The 23,791-nt window shown below is 49.4% G+C and overlaps 1 protein-coding gene across 2 annotated transcripts; it reads right to left on the bottom strand.

The window, feature by feature from the left end:
• Positions 1-8,503: 8,503 nt before the first annotated feature.
• ATPSCKMT (ATP synthase c subunit lysine N-methyltransferase) lies at positions 8,504-23,741 on the bottom strand. 2 transcript variants are annotated; one of them, XM_058680094.1, is made up of 5 exons: positions 23,721-23,741; positions 18,099-18,388; positions 16,950-17,087; positions 15,253-15,303; positions 8,504-8,686 (listed from the first exon to the last, which is right to left on the bottom strand). In XM_058680094.1, exons 1-5 carry the CDS (start codon positions 23,731-23,733, stop codon positions 8,516-8,518), a joined length of 663 nt encoding a protein of 220 aa, XP_058536077.1. In that variant the 5' UTR covers positions 23,734-23,741; the 3' UTR covers positions 8,504-8,515. The 2 variants fall into 2 exon arrangements, with proteins under 2 accessions (XP_058536077.1, XP_058536078.1); XM_058680095.1 differs by lacking the exon at positions 15,253-15,303.
• Between the last annotated feature and the right edge of the window lie 50 nt (positions 23,742-23,791).

Here is a 23,791-nt window from a genome sequence, read left to right as displayed (position 1 = left end):
GGGTCCCAAAGCTTTGGGCCATCTTCAACTGCTTTCCCAGGGAGCTGGATGGGAAGTGGAGCTGCCGGGATTAGAACCGGCGCCCATATGGGATCCCGGGGCGTTCAAGGCGAGGACTTTTAACCGCTATCCACACCGCCAGGCCCACCACTTACGTTCTTTAGAGCTGCATCGATTTGTCTTACAGTCCATCCCAGCTATGGTTCCTGCCCAGTTTTTCTGCACTGCTATGGGAAAGCTCACCTCAGAGCAACCTGGTCCTGTGCAGGAAAAGGGAGTTCCCAACAGTGAGACAGACATCTAAGACTCTACCAGCATCCAGAAGTAACCTACAGGCGGGAGCTGGGAGGAGAGTCTGGAGGGAGAACGCACACTGCACCCGTAGGAGCGTGGAGGTGAGAGTGGGCAGGCGGAGCCGGAGTCCACGCCCAGCACTTCCGTGGCTCTGTCGGCCTGTGATGGCCCGTCTGCGGGTTTCAGGTGGCTGAGAAGTGTGAGTTTCTGTGCTGTCTACACTTGTGTGGAAAAAGACAGAAGAGGTGTCTGTGCACAGTGACAGCGAGCCTGTCCTCTGTGGTCAGGAAGTGGAATCCCAGCGAGGAGCCTCCCAAGGCTGGACAAGCGGCAGGAGGAGAACCACGCATCGCTGTTGCTGCGGCTCCCACCCCTGCGTGTGCATGAAATGCCCTATGCTTCTGGGGAGAACCGCGCTACCCCAGTCAGGCAAATATAACTCATTCACTCGCCTGGGGAAGAACTGCTTCTCACTGAACGCCAAACAGGTAAATGCAGCTGGACTCTGCGTGTATTTGCTAATGTCAAACACTTGAGACTCCCTATGTAACTTTCCTGTGAATTCACATACAAATCACTCGGTGACTAATACTCTTCTTCTAGATATTATGGGGGATTTAAAGAAGCCCAAACCCATCGCAACAGATTGTTAATCTGAGCTAGTGAGGGTTTTTCTCCTTTGTTTCATTTTCAAGAAGTTTTATTACTATAAGATATTTGATAATATTCTTTATTGGGCTGATGAGTTTTTGATTGCCTTTCATTTTATTATCATATTAGTTCCTTCTTAATGGTTTTACTAGAACTCAGAAGTCTCCCGAGTTTTAATAACCTCTCTTTTTTCAGTATTTATAGTCATGGACTTAACTGCAGAAAATCATGACCCTTCCCTGAGTAAGGTGAGCCAGAAGAAGAAAACGCAGCAAGGAGGAGACCTTGGGCAGTGACTGACAACTCATCACCTGCTTTAGCATGGCACAATTTCCTTTCTCTCCACTACTAAAAATATCCTTCTGAGAAACACTTTGGAATTCTCTGAACCAGAAATCCCTAAAATTAAGCCATTGAAAGATCAGTTGACTGGGGCTGGCACTGTAGGGGAGTAACTAAAGCCGTTGCCTGCAGTGCCAGGATCCCATATGGACACTGGCTTAAGTCCAGGCTGTTCCACTTGCCATCCAGCTTCTTGCTAATGTGCCTGGAAGCAGAGGAGTACGGCTCAGGTAGCTGGGTGCCTGCGTCCGTGCAGGAGACCGGGAGGAAGCTCCTGCCTCCTGCCTTCAGATGGGCCTGGCCTGGCCCAGCTTTGGCCATTTCAGCCATTTGGGGAGTAAACCAATGGACAGAAGACTCTCCCTTTCTCTGTAACTCTGCCTTCCAAAAGAAACAAAATAGATCTTCCAAACAAAATCAATTGACTAAAGTGCGTCTTTTTCTTCATCTAAGAGCCCTGGCTTTGTTTAAAAGACAGGCACACTACAGCACACTGTCAATTGATCAGATTTTCTCAGTAAAGCACACTGTCAATTGATCAGATTTTCTCAGTAAAGCACACTGTCAATTGATCAGATTTTCTCAGTAAAGCACACTGTCAATTGATCAGATTTTCTCAGTAAAGCACACTGTCAATTGATCAGATTTTCTCAGAAGTTCATGTTCATGTCCATCTTCTTTGGTCACGAATGTAGCAGCTCTCTCGAGAATTATGAAAGTCCTGAGATCAAACCCCCTTTATTAAATCATACTTTAATTAACATGAACTAACAATAAAAGGACAAAATGTCAGCTACAACACTCTGAAAGAACAAAAGCTTCAAGCATTCTCTTCTCTTCAGTAATGTCAACCAGACGACCCAGTGAAAATCTGCAGGCAAGTTTTCCAAAATTAAATGCTCAATAACAAGACTGAAAGGTGGTTAAGTTAAATGACACATGACACTTGCTGTGAGTTATAGGGCCCATGGGAGAGACAGGACAGCAAGAAAACAGGAAGTGAATATCGGAGATGCTAGCCTGGCCAAGGAAAAAATGAAGCGGGAAAGAGTTCACAGATCACACGTAGAAGCAGAAATAGTAGGAAAGTCACAGGTCATCCTCGAATCCATACCCCCAAAATACATAGTGACTGACATGACACATGGAGCATCATGCGGGAGAAGGAAATGCTCTCCCAATTGGTCATTTCGAGGAAGCTTTTCCATTAAAAATTTTCAAATTGGCTCATTTACTCAAGAGCACAAGGACGCTGCTGCAAGTTGATGACTGTAGAAGCCAGAGGAAGTTCAGATCCAAGAGCAAGGTGCATTCTGACAAGGGTCACTTAATCCACAGACACGCCTGTGTCTAGCCATTGCTGTCACGCATCCAGTCTCCAAGGACGTGAAGGCAAAATGATGTCCAAAAAACTGAGAGACCGTGTAAATGACATAAAGTCTGCCTGAGGATGTTGGAGAAGACAAGCGAGACGAGAGAGGAGCTGGGGGTTCCCCCGGTGTGGGAACACTACTGTCAGTTTTGAGACTCTGAGCCAGTTTCAAGGCCAGAGCTGAATACCAGTGCCACAGTTGGGACACAGTGGGAGGCCGCCCCCTCCCAATGTCGGTTCATGTCCTGACTGCCCCACTTCCCATCCAGCTCCCTGCTTGTGGCCTGAGAAAGCAGCAGAGGACTGTCCAGAGCCTTGGGACCCTGCACCTGCGAGGGAGACCCAGAAGCTTCTGGCTTTGGTCAGCTCAGCTCTGCCCATTGCAGCCACTTGGGAGTGAACCAGCGGATGGACAATCTTTCTGTCCCTCCTCTCTGTAAATCTTTCAATAAAATATAAAATAAATCTTTAAAAGAAAAAGATGCCAATGTCCTTCAAAGTAGCAATGCATGCTCTAACACGGACTAGCAGGCATGTGAAGGAAAGGCCACGTGGCATATTGGTTCACAATACAGGAGCATCTCATCCTATGGGAACAAGGGCCCTGGCACGAGGATTCCAGAGTTCTGTACTGGAGCAGAGCTCATTGTAGTATGTAGATGCAGATCCTGACATCTGGATAAACATTCATTTTTCTATTTTGATGTACGTAGCCTGTGCTGTCTCCAGAGATAAGAATTTCTGGTGCGTGATACCTGCTATGACAAGTGCTATCTCACACACCATAAAGTTACCTACATCATATGTGGAGTTTGTCAAGAACACAACACTCAACTGTTATCAGGTAAGGGGACAGAGGAGGACACTGTGTGGCGCAGTGGCAGCTCTGCCAGTTCCGCTCCTCCTGGCGAGTGGGAGGGGAAATCCTGGCAGGGGCCTCCCCACTGGGATGGAAGCCCATGGTTCTCTCGCCTCTCAAGGCATCACAGAGCTCCTCTGGCCTCAACTGCATAGCCCTGACCACTGCTTACATGTCCTACCTGTCCACTTGCTAACTTAGTGCTCAGCATCCTGCCAGCCACCTCACAGGCCACCCTGCAGCCTGCCTTGACTCACTGCTCCTTGTCAGGGTGATGGATGGAGGGATGATGTCACTTACGGGAGAACGGAGCACATTACTGCCTCTCCTACTACAGGCTTGGAGAACCACCTCCTGGTTCCAGTGGAGCTGCATGAAGACCACTGGGTGTGTTGGAGCTCAGCCCTCTGGGATTCCAGACATGTCCCTTTTTCCCTGGGCAGTCGCACCTCACAGATGCAGCTACCACACAGCTCACCGTTCTCATCACACGGACTCCTCTTTCGTGTAATGCCAGAGAGCGGCACTGCCATGGCCCCTCCATCAGGGTGGGAGGGGAGGAGGGCACTGACTGGAGTTGCCGCGCCCAAGGCTGCATCATTGCTCCAATGTCCCGAAAGCCCTGCTGAGCCCGGCACACCACCTGTCACCTTAGGCCTACTGGGACTGAGCCTGCCTGCAGACAGACCTCTCTGAAATGTCTCTTCCCAGCGGCTGTGTGGCCTCTGCCCTGGAAAAACAGGCACTGCATCATAATTCAGTAGCTTTATGAGGACTTCAGAATAAGTTTAAACTTCACATCCCTCTAGCATCCACCCTGTGACCCCAGCTGCTTCCACAAAACCAATCACACCAGCCCTAATTCCAGGGTGTGACTTGCCCATGTTTGTGTGTCAGATCCAGACTCAGCAAAGATTACAAGAAGCAAAACTGAAGACATTACCTTTCCCCTGAGGATGGAAGAATGAATAGTAACCGACACCCCGTGGCACACACACAGCAATGTCCTTTCCCTCAAATCCCTGAGAACACCATGCACGCTCTTACTATGCTCCCCAGAAAACACTGTGCTTCCAAGTCAAATGCCCAAGGTCCCACAAAGCCCTGCCTCTCCCCACAGCTTCAAATCAGGAGCTCCAATAGAACCCTGCCCTAGTGTGTCCCAAAGTCAAGTACACCAGGTCAGACCAGAAACAGACACCCAATACTGTCCTCCCAGCACAGTTACACACCATGGGAGAGAATCCATTCCTAGAAGGAAATCCAAGGGAAAGGACAACTGGGGGAGGGACAGAAAAAAGCCTGACAACACCCACGCCACCAGCCCCTCATCTCAAGTACATCCTCATGACATCACTGTCTCTCTTTCAAAGAACTTCATACACATGGAAATCAGCTTACTTCCATGAAGTGAAAGGCCTTGCATGCCTTTCCACTGTTGAGCCACATATTACACACTGTATACAGTCTTTATTGAATGACTGTGAACCCAGATGGTGAAAATTGTCAAACTGACCAGTTTAAGTTTAGTCAAAGATGCAACCGGCTCTCCACCAGGAGATCTGGCCATGTGGGTCACTGGTGTATGACTAGTTCAATACCTTCTGGGATAAGCAGAGATCACTCACACTACAATTCAACATTCACTTTTCAGATACATGAAGTGTCTATTCATATCCAAATCTTGTCTTTGACTTCGATCAAATATCTTCTCACAACTGAGAAATAGCAGATGGCGGTTCCCATACAGTGACCACATGAGATAATCTGCACCTTCGATGAACAGGCTTTTCCTTCGTGTCTAAAATAAGACATAACATTTATAAGCCACTGCACTCCATAAAAATTTGTAACTATTATTTTCCATGATAGTTTTGTAAGCGTAGGGATTCTTCCTCTCCATTCCCCTCTCCCCCTCCCCATGTTCTCGTCCCCCCATTTTTCTCCACATTATTACAGCAGTCCAGACCTTACTGACAGTTACAAGTTCAACACTTTGCTGTTTTAGTGCCATCAACACACTGTAGGTAGAAAAGGTAGAAATTTCGCATCCTATTTTAACTGTTTCGTCGCCGAGTCCTTTGAGATGCACACTGCAGTGTTTCTTATTTCCCGGTATCCTAGCCTCCATTATATAGCTCCTCCATAAGAAAATATGTACATAGATGTTCATCTACATATCCATCTGTATTTTGCATGAAAGTTGCCTTATATCAGAGGACATACGATAGCCGTCCTTTTGCAACTGGCTAATTTCACTGAGCATAAAGGTCTCCAGTTGGTACCATTTAGTCACAAATGGTTGAATTTCATTCTTTTTTTATAGCTAAGTAGTATTCTGTAGAGTAGATGTGCCAGTATCTTTTATCTATTCCTCTCGTTCAACAAGCATCCGAATTGCCTCCATGTCTCTGCAATTGTGGATTGTGTGGCTCTAAGTACAGGTCTGCAGGCCGCTTTCCCACAGTGGACGAGTGGGACAGTTGGGTCATATGGTAGATCAATCTTCAACCGTCTGAGCATTCTCCATACTGACTGCCATAGTCCACACTCTCACCAACAGCAGAGTAGGTACCGATGCTGTGAGCCCTACAAACTGGTTCTCTACCCCTGCTCAGCATAGCATCATCCAGGAGCAGGAACACGGACCAAGGCTTAGAGACAGGAAGTCACTGCTAGTGACAAAGGGATTCGGATGTAGTCCAGGTCTTATGCCAAAGTTCATGACCATTCATTTCACTTTTAAATCATCACCAATCACTCCAGTATATCACGTATCTTTGCTGAATGCTGTATTTCATAACATCTATGATGATTTAGCAGTACAACTACAACATAATGTGCAACACTGCCAGACAAAGCCATAAAACACCTCCCATGAGAAGGCGTTGCACAATTTCAGCAGTTTGGAAGTGTGTATAAGTATTTACACTCATACACACAAACTCATCTTAAACTCAGTAAGGAACAAATTATTCCTAATAAATGTTGTAAAATCTACAAGCACCTCTCTAAACCCTTAAGCAAATTAATTTTGCCATGAAGTATAGGAAAGATAAAAATCTTTTTTTCAATATTTATTTTATTTGAAAGGCAGAGTGACAGAAAGAGGGGGGTCTTTTACCTGCTGACTTACTCCCCAGAGGGCCACAGCGCTGAGGCTGGGCTAGGCTGGATCCAGGAGTCAGGAGCTCCATCTGGGTCCCCCACATGCATGGCAGAGGCGCAAACACTCAGGCCACCCTCTGCTGCCCTCAGAAGCACATCAGCAGAGAGCTGGATCCCAAGTGCGGCAGCCAGGACTCCGACCAGCACTCCAATGTGGGATGCTGATGCTGCAACTGGCAGCTCAACACCTGTCCTACCACACCGGCCCCAGGGAGAGATCTTAAACATGAATAAAGTTTAGGAAACTGCAAACACATAGTCTGTGAGTCATTTTCTCATTACTGTAATGAAACACCTGGGACAGTGGCCCTACAATAAAAATGTGGTGAGCTCACAGTTCTGGAGTTTTCAAGCACTAAATGCACGATGCAGGGTTTGGCTCTGAAAAAGGACTCACCGCAATGGCAGAGCAGGCAGAGGAAGGCTCATGTGGTAAACCAGTAAGTGGCAAAAAGAGGATGGGCCCGGACTCACACCTTCCTGACAACTCTCTTAGGAGAGCTCCTTCTGAGGACACGCCCCAGGGACCTCAGCACCCCCTCCTAGGACCTGCCTCCTAAACACCACACCATCCTCATGCATTAACTTGTGACTTGAGGGTTTAAAGTTCTGTCATGTATGGGAATTAACTAATACTCAAATCATAATACACACTCATTAAAAATCACTTATTCTTATCTGTGGCATTAAATTCTGTTACTTGTAAGTGAAGAACTGTGACATCCTCCCACTCATTAATTCACATTTTAATACATCCAATGCATGGATAAGCAGTAAGCTGGCACCATGGCATAAGAAGCTAGGTCTCCATCTGCAGCACCAGCATCCCCAAGGGGACTCCTGTGAGTCAAATCTGCTCCACTTCCGATCCAGCTCCTTTTTGATGGCCAGGGAAAGCAGTGGAGGACGGCCCACATGGTTGAAGCCCTGCACCCACATGGGAGACCCAAAGAAGCTCCTGGCTCATGGTTTTAAATTACCCCAGCTCCAATCGTTGTGGCCATTTAGGCAGTGAGCCAGTGGGTAGAAGGCCCGTCTCTCCTTTTCTCTCTGTAATGCTGCCTTTCAAATAAAAATAAGTAAATCTTTTAAAAACACATATATATACCATTAAAAGCAGATTTTAAATGTGTCTAGTTCCTGCAAAATTAAGAAAAGTAATAGTAGTGTCTCATTCCACTCTGTGTTGCTGAAGTCATAGCTGAAAATCTCCAGGAAGTCACGGAGGGGCACACGCAGGAACACACAGGCGCACTGGCGCTCAGGGCCGCCTCTCCAGGAAGTCATGGAGGTGCACACACAGGAACACACAGGTGCACTGGCGCTCAGATCCACCTCTCCAGAAAGTCATGGAGGGGCACACGCAGGAACACAGGCACACTGGCGCTCAGAACCACCTCTCCAGGAAGTCATGGAGGGGCACACACAGGAACACACAGGCGCACTGGCGCTCAGGGCCGCCTCTCCAGGAAGTCATGGAGGTGCACACGCAGGAACACACAGGCGCACTGGCGCTCAGGGCCACCTCTCCAGGAAGTCATGGAGGTGCACACGCAGGAACACACAGGTGCACTGGCGCTCAGATCCACCTCTCCAGGAAGTCATGGAAGGGCACACGCAGGAACACAGGCGCATTGGCGCTCAGATCCACCTCTCCAGGAAGTCATGGAGGGGCACATGCAGGAACACACAGGCGCGCTGGCGCTCAGGGCCGCCTCTCCAGGAAGTCATGGAGGGGCACACGCAGGAACACAGGCGCACTGGCGCTCAGATCCACCTCTCCAGGAAGTCATGGAGGTGCACACGCAGGAACACAGGCGCACTGACGCTCAGGGCCGCCTCTCTCTTCCTCTGAAAGCGCTTGCATCGTAGGCCCACACAGCGTCTATGCCCTCCCCAGTGACACACTCTGGGGTCCAATGTGGGAAAGGGAACCTGCACGCAATGACTCTTGCATCATCCTTAAGTTCCAGTTCAAGCTTCTTCTCCAACTGCAGCATCTGTGGAAAGTCACAGCATGATATCAGTGAGCGATGAGCAGAGTAAGCGATTCGAAAGTGCCATTCTGTATTTCAGTTCCTGAAAGCAGGTGTGGAAAAGCTCACCTCAGGGCACAAACACGTGGAACAATAATCCATCAACAGGCAATAGTCATATTAAGGCAGTTTTAAGAACACATCCCACTACCAATGATGAAATTCACTATATTTTTTAGCAACTATGGATCACAAATTTGCAATTCCTAAACTCAAAAAGCAGTAGTAATTAAAACCAGTTTTAAATTATTATCTAATCAAATATTTCAATATATTGTCTCATATTTAATATCTCTGAAACCAGGATACATCGCCAGTCACTTGACAGTGCCTCACAATAATTACAATTTTTTTCTCAATGGCAAAATGTAAGTTGCATCTTAAATCAACAACATATGGAATAAAATTGGGCCATGAAAAAATACATTCTACCAAGCTGACACAGCTCATAATTTTAAATGCACCAATAATGAATTTCCTAATAGCCTATCTTCTATCATGTTGAATCATTTTATTATCAATATACCAATGAAGAGTTTTTCATTGTTTCCTTCAAGTATGGACATTTTTTTAAAAGATTTATTTATTTTTATTGGAAAGTCAGATATACAGAGAGCAGGAGAGACAAAGAGGAAGATCTTTCACCCAATGATTCACTCCCCAGGTGACTACAATGGCCAGAGGTGAGCCAATCCAAAGCAAGGAGCCAGGAACTTCTTCCAGGTCTCCCATGTGGGTGCAGGGTCCCAAGGCTTTGAACCACCATCCTCTATTGCTTTCCCAGGCCACAGCAAGGAGCTGCATGGGAAGCAGGGCCGCTGGGATTAGAACCAGTACCCATATGGCATTCCAGCATGTGCAAGGTGAGGACTTTAGCCCTAGGCCACCACGCAGGACCCCAAGTACTAACATTTTAACTACACTGATAACAAGTTAAAACCTTATTTCCAGTTTCTAAAAGTATACTATCACCTTCACCCCCCCCCCCCACTTTCTTTATTTACCTTGCTACAGAAGAGAACAAGTAACTTTCTACAACTTTACCCAGGTTCACTAATTGGTAGGATTTTCTCTTGAGCACTTTTTTGGAAACCATCTCCAAAGAGGCTGCTCCAGAAAACAGGTCTTTAGGGCATCAACGTCTCTTCACTAAGAGAAGGAACGTTTCCCAGCTCAGTTCCAGCACTGCCATCCCATGCTTGGACTTGGACGCTGTCCTCCAACATGCAGGCCCAACCCAAGAGCGAGAGTGTCACACGGTCCAGACAGTGTCCACTGGAGGATCACCTGTGTCACAAAGTCCAGACAGCGTCCGCTGGAGGATCACCTGTGTCACACGGTCCACACAGCGTCCACTGGAGGATCACCTGTGACTTGTCTGGGATCAGCCCTCCTGCTCACTCCAGAACACCCAGCCCCTGGGTCTCTCTCTCTCTCTCAGTCGCTCAGGCAGTACCATCCCTCTGATCAGCAGACTGGAAAGCCCTTTCCTTGGGCTCCTGCCAGGGGCAAGGTTGTACAACCCTAGTGACTCCCCAGCAAGGAGGCCAGGCTGGGAGGCTGGCTCGGGAGGGAAGCCCAGGAGGCTGGCCCAGGAGGCCTTTCTGCTTTGATGGTGACACTACACACTCATGAATGATGCAATATGGCATCTCCACACACACTCACTACCTTTCCTTTTGTCATCAGTGATGCGTGGGCAGCCACTTGGAGCTGCTGGAAACATCTAGCAATTGTGGCAATTGGAAGCACAATCTGCTTCCAAAGCAATGGTGGCAAGGATGCATAGTCGGCATTCTGTGAGGAGCCTTCCCTTCTCCATCCACCCACCTAGATCCACATCTACCAACCTAAAGTAGGAACACCTCGATTGATTTTTTTTTCTTATCTGAAACTCAAAAGAGAGAAAGGGAGAGACAGAGAGAAAAGGATCTTCCATCTGCTGGTTCACTTCCTAGGGGGGCTGGGCCAAGCGAAAGCCAGGAACCAGCCAGTATTTCAGCCTTCCACATGGGTGGTAGGGACTCAAGCACCTTGGCTATCTTCTGCTGCTTTTCCCAGGCCATCAACAGGGAGCTGGATCAGTAATGGAGCAGCCTGGACACGACCCTGCACTCAAATGGAATGCCAGCATCACAGGCTGTGTCTTTACCCATCACACCACACTGCAACCTCGACACCTAGATTCCTATTACATTCCATTACAATCCCTACGGGCCTCACGGACCTACTGCTCCAGCTGTCCTGGTGTGACCTTGAAGCAGCCTCCTACTGCTGGCCTCGTTGGCCTCGGAAGCTCTTGTATCAAATATTTTTAGCATGACCTTATATTCCAGCTCAAGGAAATGCACTAAGCTTTTGTATCATGTTTCCACAGCCCTAGACTAGTCATTTCAAAGACTTTAGCAAAAACCACTCGTTTTGAAGGTATCCAATTAAGGGTCTGGTGTTGTGACACAGTAGGTAAACCCGCCTATCACCTGAGATACCAGTATCTCCCCTGGGCACTGGTTGAAGTCCCAGATGCTCCACTTCCAATCTAGCTCCCTGATGACGCCTTAGCAGAGCAGCAGGACGGCCCGGAGGAGGCTCCTGGCTTGAGCAGGGCCATCTGCCATCGAGAGAATGAACCAACGGATGAAGACCTTTGTCATGCCCTGTCTCTTCCTCCCTCTCTCTGCAATTCTTTCAAGTAAATAAATACATGTTTAAAAACAAACATATAAAAGTACCCAGTTAAAAGTTGAGAGGAATAAATCAAGCACTTCCGTAAGTTTTATTCACAGCCTGTAACTGGGAAAAACTCCTCCACATGAGCTACGCCCAGAGTGAGCCAAAATTCTAATTCTTCATTAAAATCAATGCCAGGATAACAGAATAAATTCCATTACAGATGTAGGAATTCTATTCTTTAAACAGCCGGTAAAAAATTACAAAAGAATTTTTTTTAATTCCTTGAGGGAAAAATTAGACACGCAGAGATTGAGACAAACTATATTTTTCCAAAATATCAGAGGTTTCTTATGGTGATTTTGTTCATAAAAAGGGTAATTGTAAACTTATTCATATTACTATTATTCCTTTCTCCTTTGTAGTTTCTTTTATTTCCAAATGACTGTCATATGCTAAGCCAAGATAAACCGAAAAACGAAAGCAGCTATTTCAATCGCAAGAAATTAACTGACTAAATTAGACATAAATATTCAATGAATCTGCTTCCTGATATCGAACACAAAGAGGAGCAATGATGTGTCATGTCTAATGGAATTCAGAATTATTCATACAATTATAGGTTTCAAAGTGACACAAACTCATCATATTCTAATTATATCTTCCATGCTTTAAATGTAAGTTGGAATGCACTCAAAGGCACAGGATAAATCAGGGTACCCACCAGCAGCTCGGACCCCACGCGCCCATCAGCTCTGCTCACACCTTCCCTGAGGTCCCCAAAACACCAAGCACCTCAGGCTTGCCCTAGACAAATGTCTCCCCCCAACACTGGGTCTGTGCACTAATTCTGCTGATTCCACCGTCACAACACATCCGGAATTTGGCAACTTCCCACCTACTGCTCCATCCCTGTCCAAGCTTGGACCCAGCAAATGCTAACAATCACCCACACATCTTCCCCCTACGCCATGGTCCTTCCCAACCTCCCTCTGCCCAACGGCTCCTGCCCTCAGGAGGGCTAGTGCCCCCATGCCTGGGCCCTATTTTCTCCTGGCATCTCCCTCTGCTGGCAGGCTTGCAGTTCTTCAGCCCCAACGTACACAAACCCTAGCACCTTCCAGTTACTGCTCCTCAGCCTGGACCACCCTTGTCACCATCCAGGGAACCCCCCCGACCCTGCCCAATGTCTCCCCTGGCCCTACCCTCTTGTAGGGCACAGTGCACTTCCCGTGGGTGTCTCGTTAGTGCTCCACTCCCCACCCACCCAGAAGGGCCTCTGGATGAGAGGGTGTCCAGTTCATCATATACAATCACTCCAAGTGAGGAGGACAGGCCCAGGCAGAGCCACGCTTGCAGGATGAAAGAAGGAAGGATCAAGGGCTTGGCCGTGAGCCACTTTTCTGTACCAGAACCTGGTGATAATATTTTTACTCATTTACTTTCTAAGAGAATTCGCAACTAAAATTAGACTTCTTTGAAGTGATAAAAGGAAAGCAAGTAACTGCTATGTTTACATTATGTTCATTTATTCAACAAGTATTTACTGAGCGATGACTCTGGGCCAGGTATTGGTGATCTAACTCTGAGCAGGATCCAGACCCCATCCCTGAGCTCACAGCGTAAACACCACCAAAGCCTCCAGGCCAAGAAATTTACAGCAACTCCTCTACAGCGGGGGGAACGAGGTGTTACAGGAGTAGAACCCGGGCAGTCAAGATCGGCTTCACAGAAGAGGCAGCTGGCCAGGAGGCGGTCAGTGTTCCCTGACAAGCCCCCAAAGCCAGGGAGGACACGGCCCCAGCTCCAGGACCAAGCCCTACAGTCAAGAGGACAGAGGGCTGAGGGCAGTATGGTGGGAAGTACAGCAGTGTCAGACTAGAGGTGAGCAGAGGCTGCAACCCACCACTTGTGGGACACGCAGAGGGTCTGGGTCATATCCTCACTGTGGCAATCAGTTTACAGAAGGACCCAACAGATCTACTCTGCGATGGACAGGCGCTCGCATGCAAGCGCACGTTAAGTGCAGGTACATGCAGTCCTCGTGTTGGTGTCACCAGATCTAAATTCCTCAACCTATTATGCAGATTCACAATTTCTCTGGAACTGTTGGCCCCGAACTCCATCTGCCTACAATGAGTTAGGTCTCAGCGCAGGAGGGTGGGTTGTTTATTTTTCTTTTTAAAAGACTTATTTATTTTTATTGGAAAGGCAGATTTACAGAGACAAGGAGAGACGGAAAGATTTTCCATCCGCTGATTCATTCCCCAAGTGGCTGCAACGGCTGGAGATGAGCTGATCCAAAGCCAGAAACTCCCTCTGGGCCTCCCACGTGGCTGCAAAGTCCCAAGGCCATCCTCCACTGCTTTCCCAGGCCACAAGCAGAGACCTGGAAGGGAAGTGGAGCTGCCGGGATTAGAACCAGCACCCATATGGGATCCCGGCACATGAAAGGTGAGGACTTGAGCCACCAAGCTACCGTGCTGGGCCTGGGAGGGTGGGTTTCTAGCAGCAGCATTCCTGCAAGTGGACTGCTCTTGGCTCCTACTGGCTCAAAGGTAACCCCCCCCCCCCCCCCCCGTGCACCAGTGACCACAGCCAACACAGTATGCTCGCTCTGAGCAGCCTGGACCAGTGCACCTGCGAATGGCATGGGTTAAATGGTTCTCCAAGGGTCACACTCTACAGAGGGACACCTGGCTTCTGACTTACCAGCCAGAGCAGTCCACCCCTCACATCCCCGCAACAGGCTGAAAGTGGGGCCTCTGCCCACCACATTGAGCCTCCTAGGCCAAGAGCAGCCATCAACCGGCTCGCTCCACCAGCAGAGAGATCTGTGGGCTGGAGGCTCCCCTCAACCAGGGACTGTGGCTGCCCCTGCCCCTGGGGAACCCTCAGACACTGCAGGTTCCCAAGTGAAGATTTCTCACCATACAGAAGAAATGCTAACTGCAGAAATAGTCCTCCAAACAGACTACTCCTGTTTCTGCTCAGTGACCTCAGACCTGTGAGAAGCCGGAGCCGCACCCTGGTTAGGTGGTGACGAGGGTACCAAAGATCACTGCTGCCCACTGGGCCCAGCCAGCCATGGCCTTGGCTTCTCACTGACCTCTGCAGACGCGTGGAGCTCCCAGGCAGCGTCAACCTTCTCTTTCCACAAAGCATGGATTTCGAATTACAGTCACTTCTCTATTTTTAAAAGATTTGTTGGACCTTCCCTTTGGAAGGGAGGTCCAACGTTACAGTAAGTGTAAACCACCACCACAGTCCCGTCTCCGGGCAGCCATGTGCCTGCAGTCAGGGGCCATGGAAGGCCCTGCAGGCCACTCCAACGGCCTGCCTTAGGTAGCCAGCTCTGACTTCTGATCTGAGCTTCCTGCCAATGTAGACCCCAAGACAAAGCACGCAACAGCCTCGGTCAGAGCAGCCACCCCGTGTGTCCTCCACAGGCAAGCAAGCACCAGGCTCACTCCCACATCAGGCAGTGCCTATAATCAAAGTTCAATACTCGGGGCTTTGTCAATCAGTCACCCGAGGCCAAATGAAACCAGTCAGTGTCCTTGCATGAAGCGGACATTCCTGCTGACTGGAATGGCGGATACCAGGTACGAGTCTCCAACCTCTATCGGTCCCGGGGCCTGTGGAGCAAACTTCAGACGGGGAGTGCTAGGGGTTACATAGACTGTCAAGCTAACGGGGGGCAAAACTTCTAAAACATGACTGCATCTTACACAATTAGAAGATTCTAATTACAATTAAACTGAGCTGAGGCCAAGCCCCTCAGCACACAGGGATTTGGGGTGTGGGCCTCCACAACCCCCCACTCCAGTGCCACTGAGAACGGCCAGGTGCACACTCACCATCTGAGGCACGCCGAAGACCACGACATTGGTGTACTGCGAGAAAGTGACCTGGGCGAGACAGGGACACAGTGAGTGAGGCAGTTCAAAGAGGCAGCTAAGAACTGAGCAACTGGCTGTCATTCTAGTGGCGAGTCACCAACAACTTCTAAATACCCCTCCTTTTAAGATTTCAGAGAAAACAACACTTTCACACTTACACTCACATTAGCTCCAACCCTAAGTTCCCCAAATGTCTCCCACTGTGGGAGCACCACTCCTGTGGGGAACCCAGAATCCACCCCACCAGAGTAGCAAGATCCCAAGCAACTTCAGAGCCACTGGGCTTTTCACATTGAATCATCCTTAACATCCCCTTCCTCTACAATACCATGAAAAATACAAAATGGTCTTTAGCTGGATAACAGGGAAAATGTACTTTGCAAGTCAGAATTCTTAACACCCGATGAAACAGGTTATTTATGAATATATGGTAGCAAAAACACAAGCCAAACTCAAGTTGAGTTTTCACGAGCTACTGATGACATTACAGTGGGAGAGTCTCATTTAAACAAAAGCCTTTCATAGGGCATTTCCAAAGCAAAAGTACAGGTTTTTTTTGGGTTTTTTAAAGAATACAAATAAATGTGGGCGAGGACACACGTAGACTGGTCTCTCCCGCTCCGATGTGAGCACCCACACGCACACACATACACGGGCAAGACTCCTCTTGGCCAGAAATCACTTACAAGGTCTCCCAACAAGATGGGAGCTTTCTTAGGTTCACGATAAACAGAAATGAGAACAGCCTGAGTTAGTGAAACAATTCTTAGAAATCAAAGATCTATCATAAACTCAAAGGTAGAATGTACTAATAAAACCTACTAATAAAAAAATAAAGATCAGTTTAAAAGGCTTATGTTGGGCCCAGCAAAGTAACCTCATGGCTGAAATACTCGCCTTGCATGTGCAGGGATCCCATATGAGTGCTGGTTCTAATCCCAGCGGCCCTGCTTCCCTTCCAGCTCCCTGCTTGTGGCCTAGGAAAGCAATAGAGGATGGTGGCCCAAAGCCTTGGGACCCTGCACCCACATGGGAGACCTGGAAAAAGCTCCCGGCTTCAGATTGGCTGAGTTCCGGCTGTTGTGGCCACTTGGGGAGTGAATCATTGGATGGAAGATCTTCCTCTCTGTCTCTCCTCTCTGCATATTTGATTCTCCAATAAAAATAAATAATTCTTTAAAATGCTTATGTTTCAACATGCCAAAATAATCTCTTTGATTTTAATTCATTTTCATACATTTTTGGCTTTCAGTCACAATAATCATAAATAATAACATTTTTCCTTTGGGTCAGCACTGTGGTGCAGGAGGAGCCTGTGCCATCAGAGTCCCATAGGAGACGGAGCTGCTCCCCTTCCGATCCCTGCCAATGTGCCTGGGAAAGCAGCAGACGACCCAACTGTTAGGGCCCCTGCACCTGCACGGGAGACCCAGAAGCTCCTGGCTTCAGCCTGGCCCAGCTCCAGCCACCGTGGCCATTTGGAGAGTTAACCAGCAGACTGAAGACTCACTTACTACCCCCCTAACCAAAACTTTGCCCTTCAAGTAAAATGTCTTTTTAAAGTTACTTCCACCTATAAAACTGTGTCACATAATGCAATGTAATAAAAAATTACTTCCATTATATTTTCTAGGACCCATCTCTCCCTTACTTACCTTCCACAAATCCGAAATATAGAACTTGGTGGAGCCATGCACGCCGGCTCGCCATGCCTGGTAGCGAGCATACCACACAAGCCACGGGTTTAGTTCATAACCGAAGGCCCTAAACCCTGCCTTTGCAGCTGCTACCACCTGTGGAGAGAGGCGGGGTCGGATGAGAACTTAATAATCCTAAAATGTCCACCAAAAGCACCAGCTCTGTGCAAGACCCCACTGCAAACTTGTCACTGAAATTACCCTGCTTTGTGGACACGGTTAACAGCCAACTCATTCAGTCCAGATTTCTCCTTTTTTGTCAAAGATTTTGCCTCAAGTATCAGTACTATAGACACTCAGGCCTGCTTGAGACACAGGCATCATTAACGCTGGGCTAGCAAACCGCTACGTACTTGTTGACACAAGGCTGCTGAAACCGGCTGTGTCTCAGCTCCACTCACCGGCTAGCACAGCGGCAGGGGAACGAACATGCCTGCAAGGCTGCGAGAACAAGAACCTGCTGGGAGGAGCTGCGGTCAGGTGCATGCAAGTATTTCCTGAGCAGGTAACCACTGTCCACTCAAAGCTGAAAGCAGGTGGAAGTAAAAAGGACCCAGAGAGAATCAATTAAAAAAATCACAAGTCACTTAATGTCGTCCTCAGTACTCCAGCCCACAATCACACCATCACAGGGGCTGCTGAGCGGAGGTGGCGCCCTGCTGGTCTCCATGCTATGGTTCCCTGAACGCTCTGCAAGGAGATGTGGTGTAGGGACGGCCCCTTGCTCACACAGGAACACGCTGGGACAGGCACCTCCCCAGTGGTGGCCTGTATCTCTATGTGCAGGTTCCCAGCCGAGCCTGTCAAGTGAGCATGGACAGGACGCACCATGGGCTTGTCTGCATGGTAACCGGGCTGTGCCTCACGAAAATAAAACGAACGAAGAGGCAAATCTCTATGGAGCTAAAATGGACAAGAGTGGAGGCCATGCATTCACCAATCTCTTCTGATTACAGTGCCTCTTCACAGACAATCTGACAAATTCCAAACACATGCTGGGCGTGGGTCGGGTTTCTGGTAAGTTCTTCCATCAACCTCATAAGGAACAGCAAGTAGTAACTTAAACAATTCAGGTCCCAACTCTGGGCGGGTTCTAGCACAACTCACAATGCGTCCGTCGCCACTGCCAATGTCTACCACGGATCCACTTCGGCACTGCAACATTTTCAAAACATTTTCGACCTGTTTTGGAGTGGCAGGGACAAAGGGCAAACAGATCTTCCGAAGGGCTGGTGTCACAAACGGCGTCACTACCGCATACAGAGTCACGAGGGTCCCTCCTACAACCCCCGTCAACAGGAAGCCCCAACTGCTTCTCTTCAAGCTGCTGGCTTCCAAATGTGGCGGTAGAGCAGGGCATGCCTGACTTTCCTCCTGGAGCGATTCTGGTGCTGCCCCTAGATTGAGAGAGAGCAGATATTAAAGCACATGTGAGGCACCAAATCTAACACCCAGGAAAACACGGCTGATAAAATACCTACTCACAGGTCCCAACACGATGGCTCAATTGGCTAATCCTCCCCTTGCAACTGTCAGTATCCCATATGGACGCCACTTAGTATTCTGGCTGCTCCACTTCCTACCCAGCTCCCCGCCTATAGCCTGGGAAAACAGTGGAGGGTGGCCCAGAGCTTTGGAACCCAGAAGAAGCTTCTGGCTTCATATCGGCTCAGCACCAGCTGCTGCTGTCATTTGGGGAGAGAACCAGTGGATGTAAGATATTTGTCTCTCCTTCTCTCTGTAAATCTGATCTGCCTTTCCAATAAAAACAAATATATCCTTTTTAAAAATTCCCATTGACAAGTGTATGCTTTTCAATGCACTCTAAATTATAAGCTTATCGTCCCACAAAGGGTTCTGAAATAATCTGATACTAATAGAAGACTGAGGGATGAGGGGTGGAGGGGCAACACGATGGCTCAACTGGCAAATCCTCCACTCACAAGTGCCAACATGCCATGTGGGCACTGGCTCATATCCTCTGGCAGCCTGAAAATTCAAAATGATGTCAGTTTCGTCGGGTCCTTTAAGTTTACAGGAGTCTCAGGGTGAGCAGAAAGTGTTCTGTTGTTACAAAGCTGTCCAGTGACGACGTTAAACCTTGGTTAACTGCAAAACTAGCTTTCGGGACCAGGCTTGCTTACTTGCTCGCTTCACTACTCACTACCAAGCAGTGTGTTAAACACTTGCCCACTGGACAGCTGAACATAACCAGTAATGTCACTGCTCCTCCTAAGGATGCCTGGCAGTTGGGTTGCAGGTGGCCGACCTTGTCCTCATCCTTGGATTGGCACTCAGCTATAGAGCTTCCCCTGACGGCCGAGGCCAAAGCACAGGTCTTACACAACCCTGGAAAGAAAGAGTGCTCGATCTTCAGAACATAAGAATCCCTAAGAGTTTCCCCTTCATCAAACTGCGCCAATGCTAACGGAGCTGACTGGGCAGTTTTTCAGGCCAGTGTGAACTTAAAAGCCCCTAACCATGCCCATCAGGGCAGCTCCCTCTTCCTCTTCTGGTAGTATGGGACAGTCCACAGGCCAGTGAATGAAGACTCCTGGGCTTCTAAGAGTCTGCCTCCAGCTCATTTTTGGGATGGAGTTGGTGAGCTCTCAACACTCCTGGCTGCTCCACTTCCCATCCAGCTCCTTGCTCGTGGCCTAGGAAAGCAGTAGAGGATGGCCCAAAGCCTTGGGACCCTGCACTCACATGGGAGACCTGAAGTAGATCCTAGCTTTGGATCAGGCAAGCTCCAGCCATTACAGCCATTTAGAGAGTGAACGAACGGATGCGACCTATTTCTCTCTCCTTCTCTCTGTAAATCTGACTTTCCAATAAAAATAAATAAATCTCACAAAGGAAAAAAAAAAGACTGAAATCTTTTCTTCTTTCCAACACATTGATTTACAATGTGCCTAAGAGTCATTCTTGACAAACAAGGTATTCAAATTCACCTGGTTATGTACTGCTGCGTAATAGTGTAAGTGTTCAGATTGAGTAGCCTCAAACAATAAGCAAGAAAATGTCTAATTATTACTCTGAAATACAATGAAAAGATTCAGTATTAAAACTGATCTGGCATCTATGATTCAGTTACACAAACACAACTTTTTCTATTGAAGATTTAATTATTATTATTATTGGAAAGGCAGATTTACAGAGAGGAGAGACAGAGAAAAAAAATCTTCCATCCACTGGGTCACTCCCCAAATGGCAACAATGATCAGAGCTGAGCCCATCTGAAGCCAGGGGCCAGGAGCTCCTCTGGGTCTCCCACATGGATGCAGGTCCCAAAGCTTTGGGCCATCCTCTACTGCTTTCCCAGGCCACAAGAAAGGAGCTGGGTGGGAAGTGGAGCAGCTGGCACATGAACTGGTGCCCATCTGTGATGCTGGCAATAGGAGGTAAAGGATTAGCCAGTGAGACAACACACCAGCTCCACAAACACAATTTCTCTGTAGTAAGGGGAAAAAAATCCAGGTTATGCCAAATATCTTAAATAAATATAGTAATACTTTAAAACATCCAAAATGAACCAACAAAAAAAATCATTTCAATATCATCACAGGTTCAGAATCAGCAAACAAACCCATCACTGATCAGAGACTGAGCGGTACCTTCGAGGCCTTCTTGTTGGGCTTCATCCTTTAAAAAGTGACTTAATGGAAAGGCAGAGTTACGGAGACAGCAGAAAACAGAGTACTTCCACCTGCTGGATCACTCCCCAAACACCCAACCAGGCTGAAGCCAGAGTCAAGACTACCACCCAGCTTCTCCCATGTGGGTGGCAGGTGCCCAAGCACTTGAGCTATCTTCTGCTGTCTTCCTGGGTGCATCAGCAGGGAGCTGGATTGCAAATGGAGTAGCCAGGACTCCAGATGGTACCCTTAATGTATGCCAGCTTCACTCACAGATGCTTTGCCCTTTGTGCCACAATGCTGGCCCCTGAAATGCTTTTTTTTTTTAATATTATTTTTATTGGAAACTCAGATTTACAGAGACAGAAAGATCTTCCATCTGCTGGTTCACTCCCCAAGTGGCCACAACAGCCAGAGCTGAGCTGATCCAAGGCCAGGAGCCAGGAGCTTTCCCCAGGTCTCCCATGTGGGTGCAGGGTCCCAAGGCTTTGGACCACCCTTCACTGCTTTCCCAGGCCACAAGCAGGGAGCTGGAAGTGGAGTAGCTGGGACACAAACCAGCACCCACATGGGATCCTGGCGCATGCAAGGCAAGGACTTAACCACTAGACTCCTGCACTGGGCCCCTAGAATGCAATCTTAACCAGATCTCAGATTCTGGGGCTGACACAGACTACTCGGAGCACACAGCAGGAAGCAGTAGCGTCTCCGCTGACCCTGAGGCCAGCCAAGGTTGAGATGCCAGCTCTGCCCACACACTGACGGTGTGATGATCCCGAGTCCCTTCTCCTCACTGAGGGTAAGTGGGGTTTCCAGGGCTGATCATGAGCTAAGGCCCTGAGAGTGGGGAAGCAGGGACACCAGCGCACCAGCTACTGTCATCTGTGACACACTCAATCCCACGGGGAACAGCCAGTGTCGGCCAGTGACACAGGCTCCACAGAGCTGGGAGTAAAGCCAGGACCCCAGAATCCACGGCACACAAGGGGGCAGGCAGCGAAGGTAGGCTCTTCTCACTAGAAGGCAGTGTTTGCAGCTGCGCCGTCCACGAGCCACTGAAGCCCGTCCATGAGCCACTGAAGCCCGCTGTGCTCGTCTCCCGTCCACGAGTCACTGAAGCCCACTGTGCTCATCTCCCCGCCCATGAGCCACTGAAGCCCGCTGTGCTCATCTCCCCGTCCACGAGTCCACAAGCCACTGAAGCCCGCTGTGCTCATCTCTCCGTCCGCGAGTCCACGAGCCACTGAAGCCCGTCCACGAGCCACTGAAGCCCGCTGTGCTCATCTCCCGGGTGCTGTCAGACATACACACACCCCTGCAGCTGGCACCAGGCACTCATCGCCATGGCTTCAGGGGGTTGGCAGGGTCACCCTCCCCCATGTTTCTGGCTGCCCAGCCCGCATCACTGTTGCCCTGCTAACTCGCTCACGGCCCTTAAGCACCTGCACAGGTTCTAGGAGCAGGAGGGATGTACTGGTGGGGGTAGGGAGAGACAGGGCTGCCCACCCAGCCCAGACTGGGGAGCCACAAACGCAAGTACAGCACACACCGAAGCTGGCACAGCACAGGGCAGTCACACTGCAAGGTGACACCTCAACCCCACAGAGCTATGCTCCTGCAGCCTCTAACAGTTTTCAAACTGGTTACCTAGTGCAGCACCAGCAGGGGCGATGTGTCTGCTTCTGGGCTCGGATCAGCAACGAAATAAAATTGTTTCAGGAGGCGGTGGAAGTAGCGTTTGACGGAAAGCCACAGATTCAAACCATTGGTTATAAATTTGGCATTCCATAGAGGGGTGTACTCCATGGGTCTGATTATTCTGGACAAGTCAAGGCAGGCTTGTCCCATGTCAAGAGGCAATGACCCCAAGCATCCCGACCTTGCAGCACAGCCATGGGAATTTGGGTCACACCGGTCCTGGAGACTCCAGACTTGACTCATAGTTTAGCTAAGCTGAATTCTCTCTTTCTCTCTTTTTTAAGATTTATTTATTTTTATTGCAAAGTCAGATATATAGAGAGAGGAGGAGAGAGGCAGATTCTCCGTTTGATAATTCACTCCCCAAGTGTGTACAACAGCCGGAGCTGAGCCAATCCGAAGCCAGGAGCTCTTCCAGGTCTCCCACATGGGTGCAGGGTCCTAAGGCTTTGGGCCGTCCTCAACTGCTTTCCCAGACCACAAGCAGGGAGCTGGATGGGAAGTGGGGCCCCCGGGATTAGAACCTGGCACGTTCAAGGCGAGGACATTAGCCGCTAGGCCACCACGCCAGACCCAGCTAAACTGAATTCTGCTTCACCAGCCAATGACAGCACGGACATATCGCCCATCTGCCTGCTTGAGTGCCAGGGCCACCTGAGTGAAATGCAGGTCAGCTGGTGAAAAACACCTTAGCTTACACCACCAAATGCTGTGGGACCTCGAGGGAAGGTGAAGGTCTTGCCTCTCCTGTCAGGACTCAGCATTTCCGAGCACGCTCTGGTAAAAACCAGCGCCGGTTCCTGCCCACGCAGGGTGAAGGGCGCCGAGGCCACGAGCTCGGCATCCGGGAGGCCAGTCGAGATGCTTATGAGGCACACGGCCTGGGACCTGCGGCCTGAGGCAGCCCAAATGTGTCTGAAATGGACCCTCTGTGGGAAATGAGAAATCTCAAGATTTTTCAAAATTTATCTCATAAAGTGACAGATCCTTTGTCCGCAGCTTCCCTCCCCTGCACGGCCCCAACGGCCAGGGCTGAGCTAGACCTAAGTTAAGATAAGGCCACGTGAGGCGCAGGGGACTAAGTTCACCTGTTAGGTACCCAGCCCCGGAGGCGCAGTGTGGGGACGCGAACCGGCGGCCTGGGCGCCACGGCGGCCCCCGAGGAGAGCTGGAACAGCGCTGCGAGCCGGGCTCTGGGCCAGGCCCCGCGCTCGCCCGGCCCTCACGGCGTGTCCCACAGCCGCGTCCGCACCCACGGGGACGCTCAGGCGGAGCGCAAGGCTGGCGGACACGCCGCTGCAGGGCCGCGGACCCCAACTCCCGACCCGCGGAGCCGCCTCGGCGCCGGGGAAGTCACTCGCCCAGAAGCGTCCCGGAGGGCGCGCTCGGGCCTCACCTCCAGCCTCCATCGCGAGATCTCCGCGGCCGGGGCGGGAACGGAAACCGGGAAGTGGACGCTACCATGTT

The sequence above is a fragment of the Ochotona princeps genome, chromosome 23, assembly GCF_030435755.1.
Source record: "Ochotona princeps isolate mOchPri1 chromosome 23, mOchPri1.hap1, whole genome shotgun sequence".
NCBI lineage: Eukaryota > Metazoa > Chordata > Mammalia > Lagomorpha > Ochotonidae > Ochotona > Ochotona princeps.
The sequence above is the reverse complement of the archived record's forward strand: the minus strand, read 5'-3'. Positions and strand labels throughout refer to the sequence as shown.